At 40.0% G+C, this 14,749-nt stretch overlaps 1 protein-coding gene across 2 annotated transcripts; it reads left to right on the top strand.

Annotated features, from left to right (window-relative positions):
* Positions 1–411: 411 nt before the first annotated feature.
* LOC130034188 (transcription elongation factor A protein-like 3) lies at positions 412–1,995 on the top strand. Of its 2 annotated transcripts, none has more exons than XM_056125748.1 (2): positions 412–475; positions 1,115–1,995. In XM_056125748.1, the coding sequence occupies exon 2, from the start codon at positions 1,142–1,144 to the stop codon at positions 1,736–1,738; it is 597 nt and encodes a 198-aa protein (XP_055981723.1). In that variant the 5' UTR covers positions 412–475; positions 1,115–1,141; the 3' UTR covers positions 1,739–1,995. The 2 variants fall into 2 exon arrangements, with proteins under 2 accessions (XP_055981723.1, XP_055981722.1); XM_056125747.1 differs by lacking the exon at positions 412–475 and adding an exon at positions 564–646.
* The last annotated feature ends 12,754 nt before the right edge of the window (positions 1,996–14,749 follow it).

The following is a 14,749-nucleotide window of genomic DNA, read 5'->3' as shown; positions in this document are numbered from 1 at the left end:
GGGATGCAGACGCTGCTACAGCCCTGCTGCGTCTTCGACCCCCCCCCCTTTCCTGCGCCCCTTCACCCTCTCCATTTTCCAGCTTGAAGTGATGGGGGATAGGCGCCCCCGCTGTGGCTGTGTGACAGTGAAACATAGATTCTGGATAGAGCCCCCTCTCATGCGCTGAGCCTAGGAGGAAATTTAACCTCCACAGAAGGGTTGGGGGTGGAAGTGCCTGCAAGGGAGGAGGACGCGGAGGCTGAACAGTTTGGAAAGCATCTTGGTCTTGCACCAGACGCCTGAAGAGTAATGGCGGCTGGGATTGGGGGTGAGGGTGGTGGAAAGGGGGGAGGAGGGCTTGGCTTCTAGAAAGGTATCTCAGGCCACAGTATGCACAGTCCCTGTCCCTGCCTCCTGTAGGTTTGTTTAGTCAGTTACCAGCGCTGCTCTGCAAGGCTAGAAAAGGAGGCGGAACTGTCCTAAATCCCTGCAGGTCAGTGAAAGGGGAAGGATTGGAGGGAAAGCAGGAGGTGGCTTCTGGAAAGGTATCTCAGGACACAGTGTGCAATGTCCCTGTTCCTGTCTCCTGTAGGTCTGTGCGTCAGTTCCCAGCGCTGCTCTACAAGGCTAGAAAAGGAGCAAGAGCTGTCCTGAATCCCTGCAGGTCAGTGAAAAGGAAAGAGTTTGGAGGGAAAGCTAAGAGGATGGGGAGGTGGGGGGCATGGATTGAGCAGAATTTGCAGGCCCCTTGCTCATCCTTCAGCCACATAATCACACACACCAGGCCACACTGAAGGATGGTGCAGAAGGTGTCAGGACATTCCACGGAAATGGTTCGCTCACATCTGTGGAAAGAACACAATGAGGTTAGTGGTGGGCAAAAGGTACACTCAGAGCCCTGGACCTAGTCACGGGAACTCTGACAAGAGAAGAAATGGAGGTATTGTGCGAACTTGTGTTCCACAACCCCTCACCTCCCCAGTCCCCCTCCCATCCCAAACACCTCACCACCACCCCACCACCCCATCCCCTACCACCCCACCACCCCTATCCCTCTCCCCATCTCCGCCCCCCCCCCCAAGCTCTCAGTCTCTCTTGTCTCATCTTATTCTCTGTTTTTCCCATTCCCCAGGACAGGAAAACAAGGAGAAATCTCAACATGGAAAACCTCTACAAAGAAAATGAAGGAAAGCTGGAAATTGAGGGAAAGCCAGAAGTTAAAATAGAGCCGGAAGATGAGGAAGAGTCAGACGACGATGAAATGCCGCACATCAAGAGGAATCCAGAACATCGAAAGCGCAAGATTGTGGAACTGGCAGATGATGAGGGAGAGTCAGGAGAAGAGGGCAAGCAGGGAATGCAGGGCAAGTCCAAGGATGAGGGAAATCCACTCAGTGAGGATGAGCCAGACTTCCAGGGAAAGCCAGGGAGCGAGCCACGGGCTGCTGAGAAGCGCCCGGCTGAAGATCATGTGCCCCGGAAAGCAAAACGAAAATCTGACAAGGGGAAAGAATATTCCCCTAGAGACTGTCAGGAGAACTTACAGGAGAGGCACTTGGGCAGTGATGAGATGAGAGAATGTGGAGATTTGTCAAGAGCTCAGGAAGAGCTAAGGAAAAAGCAGAAAGTGGGTGGCTTTCATTGGACGCAGAGAGATGTTCAGGACCAGCTTGCTCAAAGGGGCCAAAGAGGTGTCAGGGGAGCGAGGGGTGGAGGTAAGGGCCAGAAGGGATTACACGATATCCCTTATCATTAATGCCTTTTGTCTTGAATTCTGATTTCTCTGATGAGAATATAGCAGACCTTGCTTTTCCTGGCAGTCATTTGCCGGGCTTTGTGCTTTAACCTTATGCCGATACTTTGCTTTAGGTGTCACTCTTGTTACCAGCAGCCTTTTGACCCAGCTAGAGTGTTCTATCAGTAGGGTATATTCACCCAGATGCATGAAACAGATGTTGTTGTACATTGTTAAGTAACAATAAATGAAAATTCAGTTTTCAGAACTGCATTAGAGCTTTAGTCTATTCTTATAAAATATGAATATTTTGAATAACTCATTTGTGCATGGAGAAAACTCTGGAAATGAGTCTGATTTTGTGATAAATAGAATCTTTCTTGTCATTCCTCTGATGTCCATCCTTATATCTTTCTCTTGTTGTAGCCATGTTATTAGGCACTGCTGACCCCTCTCAGAGGTCATCTACTATCCTGTGGCTATTACAACATGTGATTTTATTGTTTTGCACACTCTTATTCATTTTCCCTAAGGGATGTGAATTATGTTTGTCATAATAAAAATAACCAAAACCTGTAAACAATATATGACAAATAAACTGTTTAAAGATTTACAAGCGTAATGAAGGCACCTTTGAAAGTCCTGTTGCTGAAATGTTCAATAGTAAGTGAAACTCAAATTACTTCTGGGACTCAGAGCTAGAGTCCCAGAACTTTTGGCTGTTAAAGCACTAAAGGCCATCTTTGAAATGAGTGTTTTACCTGCTTTATGAGACTGCTGACTGTATCAGAAAAGGTACTGAATATGTGTTGTGAAGCTGGGTGTCACATGATAGTTGTTTCCTACACATATCTGCATGGAAGCAGACATTTGGAAGAGAACAAAGGGGAATCTTAACCTGGTTCCAGGAATAAGTCATCTAAGAGATGGGTGTAATTCTTTTGGGGGTATTTCCATGTCATCTGGATACTGTGCTACTCTCCACTTCCATGTTCAAATAATATATATGCCTGCAAGTATAATATCGGGGGGCAGAGTGATAGCACAATATGTAGGGCACTTGCCTTTTATGTGACGGAGTGGGTTTAATTCTCAGCATCCCATATGGTCCCCTGAACCCCACCAGAAGGGACCTCTGAGTGGAGATCCAGGACAGCCCTGAGCATCACAAGGTGTGGCCCAAAAAACAAATTATAAAAGAATAATATGCATCACAGGTAATTACATCTATATTTCTAAAACTGCAGTTGTCTACATGTTAGTAGGTTTGGGAATTAAATGTGTGTCAAGATTTTCAGTTTTTAAATGAAATGGGATTGATTGAGTCACAGCAAAAATACAGAAATATCAAACTGCGCTCCAGGTACTGAGGCTGAATACAGGTTTGTGAAACTTTCATTTCACTGATGTTTTTTTTTCTATGGGTTGTAGTGAAAAATATCTAGCTCTGGATTGTGGTTTTACAAAACTAAGAAATAGGCATTGAACTGAATATCTCAGAACAGATCCTATTCATTTCATATTAGTATCTCTGGTTCCCAGTGTGATACCTGTCAATCAATACGTAATACCACACATAATAGTGATAATAATTCAGAAACCCCAGGTTTTTCTCCCAGTTTAGCTACTTTCTATATAATCACCTTGTATAAACAACATCGATTGTAAAGCAGGACATAGCCTACAATTCTAAAATGAGCTGGGACTCATGAACCTACAAGATTGTTGGGGTCTGCTATAATTTACAGATAAGACTTCCATTAATAAATGCACATATACTTATTTTTTAATATTTATTAGTGAAACACCATGAGGTACAGTTGTAGACTTACAAATTTTTGTGCTTGGGTTTCAGTTATACAATGATCGAGTACCCATCCCTCCACCAGTGCCCATTCTCCACCACCACTAATCCCAGTATCCCTCCCACTCCTCTATCCCCCCATTCCACCCTGCCTCTGTGGCAGGGCAATCCCTTGTGTTCTCTCTCTCCTTTCGGGAAATGCACATATACTTATTAATGTATATATTTACATATATTCTCAGTAGCACCAAGGACAGCTCCTGGGGGCAGGGTGGAACTGGACCCCAAAAGACAGGCTCTGCAAAATGAATACAAACAACTGTGTAATTTTGCTGTAAAGTACAGAAGAAATCCGTATAAGCCACAGGAGCACAGCCCAACAATGGAATTTCCAGTATAAATTATGCCTTCCAGCATAGGAGGGCAAAGGTGCAGAGGCTGCCCTGAAGGAGTAGTAATTGAGCACATTTGTGCAGATGATCTTCCTTCATATAAACTGAGGTAATCAAGACCTTGATTTAATATACAGTATACTTTGGACTCTATATGGTTCTCAGTTTTACATCTTACCCCGGACAAGGAAACGATTCATGGTAGGTCCTGGTTATAGAGCAAGCTTCTCTTACTTTCTGGTGAACCTGCAGACTCAATTACTAGAGTGTTCTTGCTATATAATGAGAACATTATAGTCTTAGAAAGTTCAAATATACACAACACTAGGATTTTAAAGAAAAATTACACTCTCCTGTCAATTAGTCTCCATATCAGAAGCCCATTCCAAACTACTAGTTGATACTGATAGACGATGAGTTATTAACTTTCTGCACAAAATGGGACCATTATTATAAACACATTCTTCTACACTTCTTTGAACAGTCATTTGTGTGAATCCAGTTTTCTACTATCTATTCAAATAGATTTTAAAATAGTAAACCTGAATAAATGAAGAAGGCACAAATAAACAATATTGTTATTTCATACCTTTCCTTTGCGCCTTCTTAACCTTTTGGCTTACATCAAGTGTAGTATCTCACCCTCAACCCACATATATGGCATCATAGGGAGATCTTTTGATATGTATAAAAGTAGAGAGAGAACAGTGACTGGAAAGTCTTATACAATTTGGTGGTGGTAGAGTGTAATGCATTGTACATAAATATCAGAATCTCTACTATTATTGTTACATGGCCGACCCGAGTTCGATTCCTCCTCCCCTCTCGGAGAGCCCGGCAAGCTACCGAGAGTATCTCGCCCGCACGGCAGAGCCTGGCAAGCTCCCTGTGACGTATTCGATATGCCAAACACAGTAACAACAAAGTCTCCAATGGAGCCGTTACTGGGCTCGCTCGAGCAATTGTTACTATATTATCTAAACATAAAAAACACGTGGAAAGACGGTGTTCAAGTTAAAGGGATGTACCTTAATGATATATCTTGATAACAGGAGCAAGTGACTGATATATAATTTTCCTACTTCGGAATGACTCAGAAAAACAGTGTGAAAGAAATATGCTGCCAATAGGTAGAATATTGTGTGGTTCATATGACTTTTTTTTAAAATACAAGTCGTCACAGCTGTCAGTATGAGTATACTCTGTCTCGTGTACAACAATTGAAAAAATTGTCAGGAACCTTGAAAGGATTAAATTTAATTTTTTAAAAAAATTTATTTAAAAATTTATTTTATTTACACAAAAGCCACAACTGTTGATACAGTTCTAGAGTTGAAATTGGTTAGACAACAAAGTTCCAATATAAAATAAATAAGTATAAAAAGTAAAAAGAATGTGTTGTTAAGTACTTTTTTACAAATTTACAGAAGTTTTTTTTTTGCTAGTTGAGCCTTCTATGTTATTGTTTTTGTTTGTTTAATTTAGTTGGCTTTTATGTTACTTTCTTATATAATTTGGTGTGCTCCTACTGGAATTTCAGTATTGAGAAATAAAGAGGTATAGAGTAGCCGGGCATGTAACCCCATGGTCCCGACACTTCAGGATCTGTTGACAGGGTCAATGAGTTTACATGGCAGCTGATATGGGAGATGGACGTGCCTATGAGCGCTTCTGAAAGTACAATGATGTGGTTGGGGAAGAGGCTACCTACTCTGACTCTGTGAAGACACCAGAGTTCTCAACTTGGGCACTGGGGTACCTGAAATTATTTGGAGTTTGGTGTCTTCACTAATACTCACAAAGAATATATAATTTTTCTTTGTGAACATATACAATATATATCAACATATTCTTTGTGAATATTAGCGAAGTGGTGGAGTTAATCCCTTGGCATGACTGCAGCGGTGCGTTGTGGGTGCAGCTGCTGGGGCTTCAGCAGGGCAGGTACTCTTCCTGTCCTCTTCCCAAGGGCTCCCCAGTGCTTTCATCTGCTCTACTGATGTTTCCATGAATTTTATCTGCTTGGCTTATATCTCCTTTTAGATTTAATTGTGAATCAGTAGAGCAGGGCCAGTGGGTGAATTTACACTGTGGCAGCTGTGGAAGGTGGGCCTAAATTGGAACTTTTAAGATGAGGAATTCCATTTGTAGACGGACTAATCCTAAAGGAAATAGTATTGAAGATATTTCTGCAGTATAGTGTAATTATTTACTATTGCACAACAAATTATCGCACACTAATCAATTTAACATTGCACATTTTTAAGCTTATGTGTTCATCAGTTGGAAGAGCAGCACATATGATTGTTAACTCTGTTCAGAGACTGACATAAATATGACACCTAAAGTGAGCTCCCATCCACAATCTGTGGGGAAATATCTACTTCCAAGATCAAAAAGGTTTTTTTTTAAGAGTCTGACTATCAAACTGTGACCTTACTTTTTCTCAGCTGTCTTATGGGTTGTTGTCAGCTTATAGAGGTTTTTGTAATTATTTACCATGAGGGCCAGTTCATCTTGACTTTTTGTCATGCTTCTAATATCCGAATATGTATCTTACTCTATACCATTAATTCTAGAGATATGATTAGATCAAGCTTATTTAGAGAGTATTCATATATTGTGGTAAATAATTTGAGACACTAATTGTATTAATTAAATGGTCTCACAAATATGTCATCATTGACTGAACTTGGAAGAGGCTTCATTATACCATGGCCTTTTAATTTTGAAGGGTATCGTGTATTTCTGCCTATCACAATACTCCCAAAGATTCATGTTGTTACAGATACATAAGACACTTAGCATTTCCCAAAATTTTCAAGAGTCACATCTCATTATGACATATAAATTCAAAATATCACTGTATAAATCATATAAACCTGATGTGGATGAGAACCATGTGTATATTCCTTTATATACAGTTTCTGAAATTACTCTATTCCATTTGTGGGCCGTTAAAACAAAGAATATATGTTGATGGGACTGAAACTGGGTAATATCTACTGGGAAAATGGGTAAAATGGAGGATAAAAATAAGTCACTAGCCCACAAACAATTTTAAAGGTTTGAAATACAGCTATACTTTATTAGGTTTTAGGACCTTGGATTAATACTCTATACCTCTCAGATTTACCTTTTGTGTTATTCTCTATCCTCTGGACACTTAGCTCTGTATTCTGAGCTCTTATTTATAGCCCCAAATTTATTCTTTAAATTTTGTTAAATGTAGCATATATTCCTAATAAAGAAGTTTTATGATATTGCTTCATACCAGAAGAATCTTGAGAATCTCGCATTCACCTTTCATTTTGTACTATCTTTTTCAACTACATACAGTTTGGAAATATTTCCTCCAGTGTGGGTTTTTTTTTGCTTTTTTGGTTCACACCCGGCGATGCACAGGGGTTACTCCTGGCTCTGCACTCAGGAGTTGCTCCTGGCAGTGCTCAGGGGACCATATGGGATGCTGGGAATCGAACCCCGGTCGGCGGCATGCAAGGCAAACGCCCTACCCGCTGTGCTATCTCTCCAGCCCCCAGTGTGGTTTTTTAAGTTATAAATCATGTGAGTCTTGAATAAAATTTGACTTGATTTTCCTCCATTGAACATAATCTACATTCAGATATTTATAAGATCATGTTCCTCTCCCTTTTGCTTCTTTCTGAATGTGACTACTCTCAGCAACTAAAGAAATGCATGCCTCTTACTATGTGGTGCCCTCCATTGTCAAGCCAGAATGATTCAATAAATTGTTCTCATATTTCAAATTTATGACTTATGTTCTTTGATATCTGGAGACCTGAGACTCCTAGATGCTGTCTGTCTCAATTGAGATAATGTGTAATACCTTTTCTCTTAAAAATAACCTTTGGGTCCAGAGAGATAGCTCAAAAAGCTGAGCACTTGTCTTTCATGCATAAGGTTTCATGTTCAATTCCTGCCATGACATGTCCTCCCAAGCACCACTAGGTATAGCCTTGATAACTCCTAAGCATCAGAGGGGCAGTACTGTGGATCTAGAACCATTAGACTTGAGTAGTGAACTTAACTGAGTATCTTCAGAAATATCTCCCAGACTTTCTGAGTGCTTCTTGGGAATTCCCACGTCACTCCAAATAACCTGTGTGTAGTGAGCGCTCTGTCCTCTATTTCAAAGATTTCAGTAGAAAAACAACCTTGGTTTTTCCTCTATCTTATTTTCAGAGATTTTCTTTCAATTTGTATATTTTTCATTTGGATATAATGGGAATTTAGAAAATCATCATATGCGTTTTTCTTTTTGTTCACTATTACCTCAATATATCTTTAACCTATCACATTTGGTAAAACTATAAAAAGAAATCAGGACAATGTTGATTCTTCCTATCCATGACCAGGGGATGTCTTTCCATTTCCTTGTGTCCTCTCTTATTTCATGGAGTAGTGTTTTGTAGTTTTCATTGTAGAGATCCTTTACCTCTTTAGTTAAGCTGATTCTGAGGTATTTGATTTTCTGGGGCACAATTGTGAACGGGATTATTTTTTTCATGTCACTTTCCTCTCTCTCATTATTTCTATATAGGAAGGCCATGGATTTTTGGATGTTGATTTTATAGCCTGGGACTTTACTGAACAAGGCTATTGTTTCTAGGAGTTTCTTGGTAGAAGATTTAGGATTCTCGAGATACAGTATTATATCATCTGCGAATAGTGAGAGCTTGATTTCTTCCTTTCCTATCTGGATACCTTGAATGTCTTTTTCCTGCCTATTTGCTATTGCAAGTATTTCCAGTACTATGTTAAACAGAAGTGGTGATAGTGGGCATCCTTGTCTTATCCCTGATCTTAGAGGAAAGGCCCTTAGTTTTTCCCCATTGAGGATAAAGCTTGCCATGGGTTTGTCGTAGATGGCTAATGGTATCTTCAAAGACAACACTCCACTGACCAACCAAGTGGAAACAGAGATAAACAAATGGGACTATTTTAAATTAAGAAGCTTCTTCACCTCAAAAGATACAATAACCAGAATACAAAGACAATCTACAGAATGGGAAAGGATATTTACCCAATACCCATCTGATAAAGGGTTGATATCAAGGACATACAAAGCACTGGTTGAACTCTACAAGAAGAAAACATCTAACCCCATAAAAATGGGGTGATGAAATGAACAGAAACTTTCCCAAAGAAGAAATCCGAATGGCTAAAAGGCACATGAGAAAATGCTCTACATCACTAATCATCAGGGAGCTGCAGATCAAAACAACAATGAGGCATCATATCACACCACAGAGACTGGCCCACATTCAAAAGAACAAAAGCAACTGGTGTTGGCGTGGATGTGGCGAGAAAGGGACTCTCCTCCACTGCTGGTGGGAATGCCTACTGGTTCAGCCCTTTTAGAAAACAGTATGGACGATTCTCCAAAAATTAGAAATTGAGCTCTTATTTGTCCCAGCAATACCACTCCTGGGAAGATATCCCAGAGAGACAAAAAAGGCAAAAAAGTACAGTCGAAATGACATTTGCACTTCTATGTTCATTGCTGCACTATTCACAATATCCAAGACCTGGAAAAAACCAGAGTGCCCGAGAACAGATGACTGGTTAAAGAAACTCTGATACATCTACACAATGGAGTACTATGCAGCTGTTAGAAAAGATGATGTTAGAAAAGATGAAGTCATGAAATTTACATACAAATGGTACTACATGAAAAGTATCATGCTAAGCTAAATGAGTTAGAAAGAGAAGGACAGACATAGAAAGATTGCATTAATATGGGGTAATATAAAGCAACAAATTGGGAGACTAACACCCAAGAACGGCCGAGATAAGTACCAGGAGGTTCACTCCATGGCTTGGAGGTCAGCCGCACATGCTGAGGGAGAAGACAGCTCAGATAGAGAGGGGAGCACCAAGTAAAGGGTGTTGGGAGGACCCTCCCAGGATGAGAGACTATAGATTGAACATGATAGTCACTCAATGCCTCTTTTGCAAACCACAGTACCCAAAAGGAGAGAGAAAACAAAAGGGAATGCCCTGACACAGGGGTGGGGTGGGATGGGGGGATGTGGGGGGTGGGAGGGATTCTGGGAGCATTGGAGATGGGGAATGGGCACTAGTGGAGGGATGGGTACTCGGTCATTGTATAACTGAACCCCAAGCACAAAAATTTGTAAGGTCAACAACTGTACCACATGGAGGTTCACTAATAAAAAAAAAGAAATCAGGACATACTTTTGCATTTTACTTGAAAATCAACTTAACTAACTGTCCAAGTTTATCACTTAGCAACTTCTGCTTTCTGCATAACTGTGAATTATTTCACTAATCTTTATGTTGCTTTATACAAAAATATCCTTCATCTAGTTTCTAGTAACATGCTTTTCATACTCTTTTCACTCTTCAGTAACCTTCCTAGCAAGGTCTCTACATATTTTGTACTTGTTTCAAAACAGTTTCCTCAGTACTCCTCTCACCTCCATCCACTTTCCAATTGCAAAACCACTACCATTTTTAGACATTTTGTAGTTTTTATTCCAATACATATCAATTTTCTATTACTATGAAACATTACTTCAAAGTCAGTGGTTGATTGGTCGAGGCATGGGTGTTTGATCATTGTGTGATTGTAACCCAAACATGAAAACTTGTAACTATCTCATGGTGATTTAATAAAAATTTAAAAAATTAAAAAAAGAAACAACAACAACAAAAAGGTCAGTGGTTTAAATCAATTTTATTTTGTACATTCTATGCCAAAATCTATATTAATTTTCTTTTATTATGTAACATTACTTCAAGTCAGTAGTTTAAAGCAACACTCATTTATTACCTGATGGTTCTGTAGGTCAGGAATCTGAAAGTACTCAGAGTCTAAGATGAAATCAAGATTTTGAGTGAATTTTGTTACCAAATCCCAGTTTAGGTCCTCAATGCTTGAAGGGCTAATTGCCCAAGGGAAAAGGGGTGGTGTAGTAATAAAACAGCAACAGGTTTATTCAGGTGTTTATAATCTGAGATGATAGCGGGTTGCTCAAAACATTCATTTTTCCATCTATCTCATATTGATGTTAGGGGGTTATATAGGACTTAATGGGAAAGTTAGTTATAAGAAATTGATAGATAGTGGGTCTAGAAAGAATGATGGTCTGTTCCTTATAAGCATGGTAGCACGGTCCTCCCATTGTTCATTGATTTGCTCAAGCGGGCCCAGTAACGTCTCCATCATGAGACTTTTTGTTACTGTGTTTGGCATATTGAATACGTCACGGATAGCTTGCCAGGTTTTGCCACCCGGTCAAGATACTCTCGAAGCTTGCCGGGCTCTCGAGAGGGGTGGAGGAACCGAACCCGGCTGGGCCGGGCTGGCTGCGTGCAAGGCAAACGCCCTTCCGCTCCAGCCCTTATAAACTTTGAATTAATTTGGTCAAACCACACTAATTTCTGGGGTATGCATTTTAACCTTCAAAAATCTTTCCAGAGGAGGACCTGGTGTTTGTTCCACCCCCAGTCTTCACCCAGAAGTGAACCGTATATAACATTAAACATTCAGTGCATGAGAATATATTTTAGGATTGAGAGGCAAGAAAAAGGTCAAGGGGGAATGGGAGGGTGTAAGAAGTACTTATGTAGATAACAGAGTTTCTAATGTCTTCTTGATTACAAACTGAGTTCTTACGTAGAGGTCTCGAAAGAAAATTTACTATCTAGCTTACCCTTGTTTGCATACTTTTGTTTTTATACTATAGGTTGAGGTTGCTATTTCCTCAGGGATAATCACTTGGGTCAATTCTCAATTCCAAAATCTACCTATAGCCTTTGCCCCATGGCAGAATCTATTTTCATTTTAGTAAAAGTACATTGAATATTCCTTACTTTCAATCTATGATTTTATTGTTTTTGACTTCTAGACTTAAATTTAAAGTAATCCTATGATTAGGTAAGATGATAACCGTACATATATCATCTTCCTATCTTCATGTCAGCTGGTTTGGGAACTTAATTGCATCTACAAAACTGATTTACAGGAATATAGAGATTAATGTTTTATTAATTTGAAGAAGGTATAAATACACCAAAAAATTAATCCACCCCAATGTCATAAGCTGAGGATGGATCTTAATATATCTTGGATATGACTACCTGTCTAGAAGGCATCAGTTTTTATGTTCAACCACCCTGATGCTGGCTCAGTGGTCCATAAAGTAAGTGGTTACAGATATAGAGTTGGGTACTATTATGAGTTCCTATAATATACTATTCATGTGATCAAGACTGATATGGTTAACATCACAAACTGTCCAAAATTCCCACAGCAGATGACAATGCTGATGTATCCATATGTATATGAAACCACTATTTGGGGATAATTAGCTGCTTAGTGGCAAACTGATTACATTGGAGCTCTCTTCTTTCATAGAGGGGGCATTATAATTTCCTCACGGTAATATATATGTAAATGAGATAAAGATTTCCCCCATCTATGGAATTCTGGCATTACAAGCAGATCTTGCCTAACTTAAGTCTCACATGTGGGAAGTGAACTCAAGGCTCTGTGCATGAAAGACAGAAAATCTACCACTGAACAACATCCTAAGGCCATAACTTCTCCTTTGAGATACATTCTATTTGATGTGATATTGTAATAAATTCTTGTGCACCTTTCTGTGAGTATACATATTCACTATATATATATATATATACACGTAAAATGTGATTTTTCTATTAGACCTAATCACTCAGTTTCCATTATCTGATTTTTTGTTTTTAAGCTACAGGTTGTGGTGTTCAGAGGTTACTCCTGGCTCTGTACTCAGGGTTCACACCTGGTGGCTTGAAGGGACCATATGGGATGCCAGGGATCAAATATACATTGGCCACATGCACGGTAAGCACCCTATCCTCTGTACTATTGCTATAGTTACAAGTCTGATTTTTCTTATATGGATCACCGTTAACATGTCTTTTCATGTCATATAATTTTTGTTGGAAACTGTATATTTTAGATATTATATCAACCCCAGATACCACTTTCATCCATGGCTTGTTTTCATTGTCTTGGATGATATACTGGAAACTGGCTAAACAAATGGAAAGAGAACTCTCCTAGCATTCTGATAAAGTAACCCCTCTAAACATGAGTAATGTTAAGCATCTGATGGTTCAGCCTTGGGTATGCACAGTTACACGGGAATGGTCGAATTACAAGAACACTGGTAGAACTTCCTGTAATTCTGTCCTTCACTGCATCTACCCATCAAATACTACTAATTTCTGTGTCATGGTTTCCAACAGTGATGTGGAGGTTGTTAAAGTGATGTGAAAACTGGTTTAATAAAATTGTAGCTCCTGGCTTAATCTCCACCCCAGAAACTGGCTTAACATCTCATCTGAAGATGTGTACTCTATATTTTACCTCCTGTGGAGAAATCGGTTCTCTCTTGAACACCCCTCACTCTCTTTCTTTCCACTCACATTTCTTTTATTTTGTTAATTTTACTGAATCACTGTGAGATAGTTACAAGCTTTCATGTTTGGGTTACAATCACATAATGATCAAACACCCTTCCCTCCACCAGTGCACATTCCCCACCACCAATAGCCCTGGTATACCCCCACTTTCCCACCCTCCCCCTGCCTCCATGGCATACAATATTCCCCATACTCTCTCTCTACTTTTGGACATTATGGTTTGCAATACAGACACTGAGAGGTTATCATGTTTGGTCCTTTATCTACTTTCTGTACACATCTCCCATCCCGACCAATTCCTCCAGCCATCATTTTCTTAGTGATTCCTTCTCTATTCCAGCTGTCTTCTCCCCTTTGCTCATGAGGAAGGCTTCCAGCTATGGAGCAATCTACCTGTCCCATGCATCTACTATCCATAGGTGTCAGCCTCATGTTATGTTGTTTCATACTCCGCAAATGAATGCAGTCCTTCTATGCCTGTCCCTCTCTTTCTGACTCATTTCACTTAGCATGATACTCTCCATGTCTATCCATTTATAAGCAAAGTTCATGACTTCATCTCTCCTGACCACTGCATAGTATTCCCTTGTGTAGATGTATCGAAGTTTCTTTAACCAGTCATCTGTTCTAGGGCACTGGGTTGTTTCCAGATTTTGGCTATTGTGAACAGTACTGCAATGAACATATAGGTACAGATGTCATTTCTACTGTGCTTTTTTTGCGTCCTTGGGATATATTCTGAGAAGTGGTATTGCGGGGTCATATGGAAGCTCAATTTCTAGTTTTTGAAGGACTGTCCATATTGTCTTCCAGAAAGGCTGGACTAGTGGACATTCCCCTCAATAGTGAAAATGTCCCTTTACCCCCCACATCCACACTAGCACTGGTTACTTTTGTTCTTTTGAATGTGTGCCAGTTTCTGTGGTGTGAGATGATATCTGATTGTTGTTTTGATTTACATCTCCCTGATGGCTAGCGATGTGGAGCATTTTTTCATGTGCCTTTTGGCCATTTATATTTCTTTTTTGTCCGCTGACATTTCTTTTTTTAAAAATTTTTATTAGTGAGACACCAGGAGGTACAGTTGTAGACTTACAAATTTTTGTGCTTGGGTTTCAATTATCACTTGATCACTTGACTTCCCATTAGTCGTCGATTTGCTCAAGCGGAAACCAGTAACGTCTCAATTTGTCCCTGTCGCGTGCTTGTGTAGCCCAATGGCGTCTGTTCGCTCTAGGAACACAAAGAGCCTCAAACCGATTGTTCATGATCTTGATGAAGAAGTCCGACCATCTGGTAGGTGGGCGGCCACGCGGTCTTTTGACATCCAGTGGAATCCAGTTGGTAACAGCTCTAGTCCAGCGGTCATCTTTAAAT

This window comes from Sorex fumeus, unplaced genomic scaffold (assembly GCF_029834395.1).
Source record: "Sorex fumeus unplaced genomic scaffold, SorFum_2.1 ptg000058l, whole genome shotgun sequence".
Classification (NCBI taxonomy): Eukaryota; Metazoa; Chordata; class Mammalia; order Eulipotyphla; family Soricidae; genus Sorex; species Sorex fumeus.
The sequence above is the reverse complement of the archived record's forward strand: the minus strand, read 5'-3'. Positions and strand labels throughout refer to the sequence as shown.